Raw genomic sequence first — 2,500 nt, 5'->3', positions numbered from 1 at the left:
ACACACACACACACATAATACAACACAAACATCAATCGTAGAAACGACACACGCACATGCACACACACATACATGTGTACACACATCAGGGCCCTACAGTTAAATGCACAAACACACATTAACAGACAGCGGCAGCCCTGCAGTCACAGAAGAGGACAACCAAAAGGTCATTGAATCCGAATGAGATTGAGGGTTGTGATTTAGCTGGTTTCTCCAGCCCGTTGTTATTGCTGCCATTGTGACTTCACACTGCTCTAGTTGGTGCCCAGCTTTGAGTGTGTGTCGTCTCTCTCCCTGTATGTAGATCTTTAATATGGGTTACATTTGTGCTGATGTTTTGTAGAACATGTTCATGGTGAGCTTCTCTAAAACCGGTGAATTCCCCTAGATGGCCTTGTGTAATCAAAATGCTGGGGGCAGGGAGGGAGGAGTCGGTCACAGCGCTTCCTGTCTGCTGACATTGCGGTGCAGTGTTTCTCAGAGGATATATTTTATAGTGACAGGGATCTCAAATGCTGGGGCAAAGAGGAACTACAGATCCCAGTAAACACAGGGGAGCAAATGAGAACAGGCCCCATGTGCCACGCCAAGATGAATATTTTGGACATTCCACAACCTTTTGAGCCTCTAGTGATTTCATTGTCACTCACAACTCACAAAAATGGTGTTCCTCTGATACACAAGCTGACATGGGAACAAACACGCAGACCAATCCGGCCCTCCGTAGGGAGATGACCTCACTGAGGGCTGGCTACCATGACATTTCAGACGGACGGAGAGAGGAGGGGAGGAGAGTGAGGGGAGAGGGAAGAGAGGAGGTGGAGGATGAGAGAGAGAGACAGTAAGGAAGGAGAAGGAGGAGGTACCGTAGGAGAATAAGGAGAAAGGGACTCTGGTGTGGAGCGTAACTGGTAAGACAAGGGCTGAGAAGGAGAAGATAGGAGAGGAGGAGAATAATGTATTCCACGACTCTGACCTCTGAACTGGCTGTCAGCTGTAACTCTAGTCCTGTCTCTTCCTTCCTTCCTTCCTTCCTTCCTTCCTTCCTTCCTTCCTTCCTTCCTTCCTTCCTTCCTTCCTTCCTTCCTTCCTTCCTTCCTTCTTTTCTTCCTCCCTCCCTCCCTCCCTCCCTCCCTCCCTCCCTCCCTCCTTCCTTCCTTCCTTCCTTCCTTCCTTCCTTCCTTCCTCCTCTCCTTGGGGTGTTGAGTAACATGACTCTGATCTAACAAGAATGGATACAGTAGGTGAATGCATGTGCAACTGTACACAGCTGAGCTGCTACCAATCAGCTCCAAAACACCAAATCAGTGGTTTCTCAAAGGAGGGAAGCAAGGAGAAGAAGGAGAAGAAGGAGGGAGAGAGGAAGGGAGGGAGGAAGGATTCTTTTTCAGACTATTCAACCAGGACCCTGCAGTGTGCCTGGAGGCCATGTCATGTTCGTCCGCTAACTCAGTCATATGAGAGACCGTGGGAGATACTGCAGGAGGAGAAGTGAATGCTGGGTATTGTCTGGACGTGGCGCGGCGTGCCTCTGGTCTCTCCGCTGTGAGTGTGAAGGTCTCTCAGTCAGGGTCCTATCATGTGCCTCTGTCTGCAGAGCCAGCGCCAAGAGCCACAGGGTGAGATCTCACACACACACACACACACACACACACACACACACACACACACACACACACACAAACACACACACGCGCACACACACACACAAACACTCACACAAACACTCACAATTTGCTCTCATAGTCTCTCCAGGCTTTGTCAAATGGTTTCTTCAGATCCTGAGAAATAAGAACAGAGCATGAAGAGATTGAGAAAAAAGACAGAGAGAGTGTACCAATCAATCATATGGGTACACTATCTGAGGTGAGGTGAGTGTGTGTGTGTGTGTGTGTGTGTGTGTGTGTGTGTGTGTGTGTGTGTGTGTGTGTGTGAGAGAGAGAGAGAGAGAGAGAGAGAGAAAGAGAGATGTGGAGACTCACCCCCTTCACCTCTTTCAGGTCTCCTTTGACTAGGGAGTCCAGGAAGAAGTTGATGTTGTGGAGCATGCTCTTCAACTGAGGAGGGGAGAACATCGTGGTTAACAACTACCACCACCCCCCCCCCCCCCCTCTCTCTCTCTCTCCTCCCTCCATCTCTCTGTCCCTGCTCACCCTCTCCCTCTCACTATCCCTCTCTTCCTCTGTCTCTCTCCTTTCCTCTCCTCCCCCTCTCACCAGATTCTTCATGGGGGTGAGCAGTTCCTTGGAGAAGTCAGCGAAGCGTGTGAAGGCCGAGGCCACCTCCTCCTCCCCGTTGGACTGACAGTTCACAGACAGCTTCTCCATGGCACTGATATAGAGCTCTAGATGGGAGATGTGATCTACAGGAGAGAAGGTAGAGTAGAGTAGAGTAGAGTAGAGTAGAGTAGAGTAGAGTAGAGTAGAGTAGAGTAGAGTAGAGTAGAGTAGAGTAGAGTAGAGTAGAGTAGAGTAGAGTAGAGGGTGAGAGATATAGCCAT

The 2,500-nt window shown here is 49.7% G+C and overlaps 1 protein-coding gene across 1 annotated transcript in view; it reads right to left on the bottom strand.

Annotated features, from left to right (window-relative positions):
• The window catches only part of unm_sa1614 (un-named sa1614), a gene marked incomplete at its 5' end in the record, with an annotated part of 25,519 nt that overhangs the window by 14,535 nt on the left and 8,484 nt on the right, over positions 1–2,500 (bottom strand). The window contains 3 exons of the mRNA XM_084446048.1: positions 1,732–1,781; positions 1,983–2,057; positions 2,217–2,362. Of these exons, the coding sequence (XP_084302174.1) occupies positions 1,732–1,781; positions 1,983–2,057; positions 2,217–2,362 (271 nt within the window). The remainder of the gene's footprint in view (positions 1–1,731; positions 1,782–1,982; positions 2,058–2,216; positions 2,363–2,500) is intronic.

This window comes from Borostomias antarcticus (genome assembly GCF_949987555.1).
Source record: "Borostomias antarcticus genome assembly, chromosome: 11".
Lineage (NCBI taxonomy): Eukaryota > Metazoa > Chordata > Actinopteri > Stomiiformes > Stomiidae > Borostomias > Borostomias antarcticus.
This window is presented reverse-complemented; position numbering and strand designations above follow the sequence as displayed.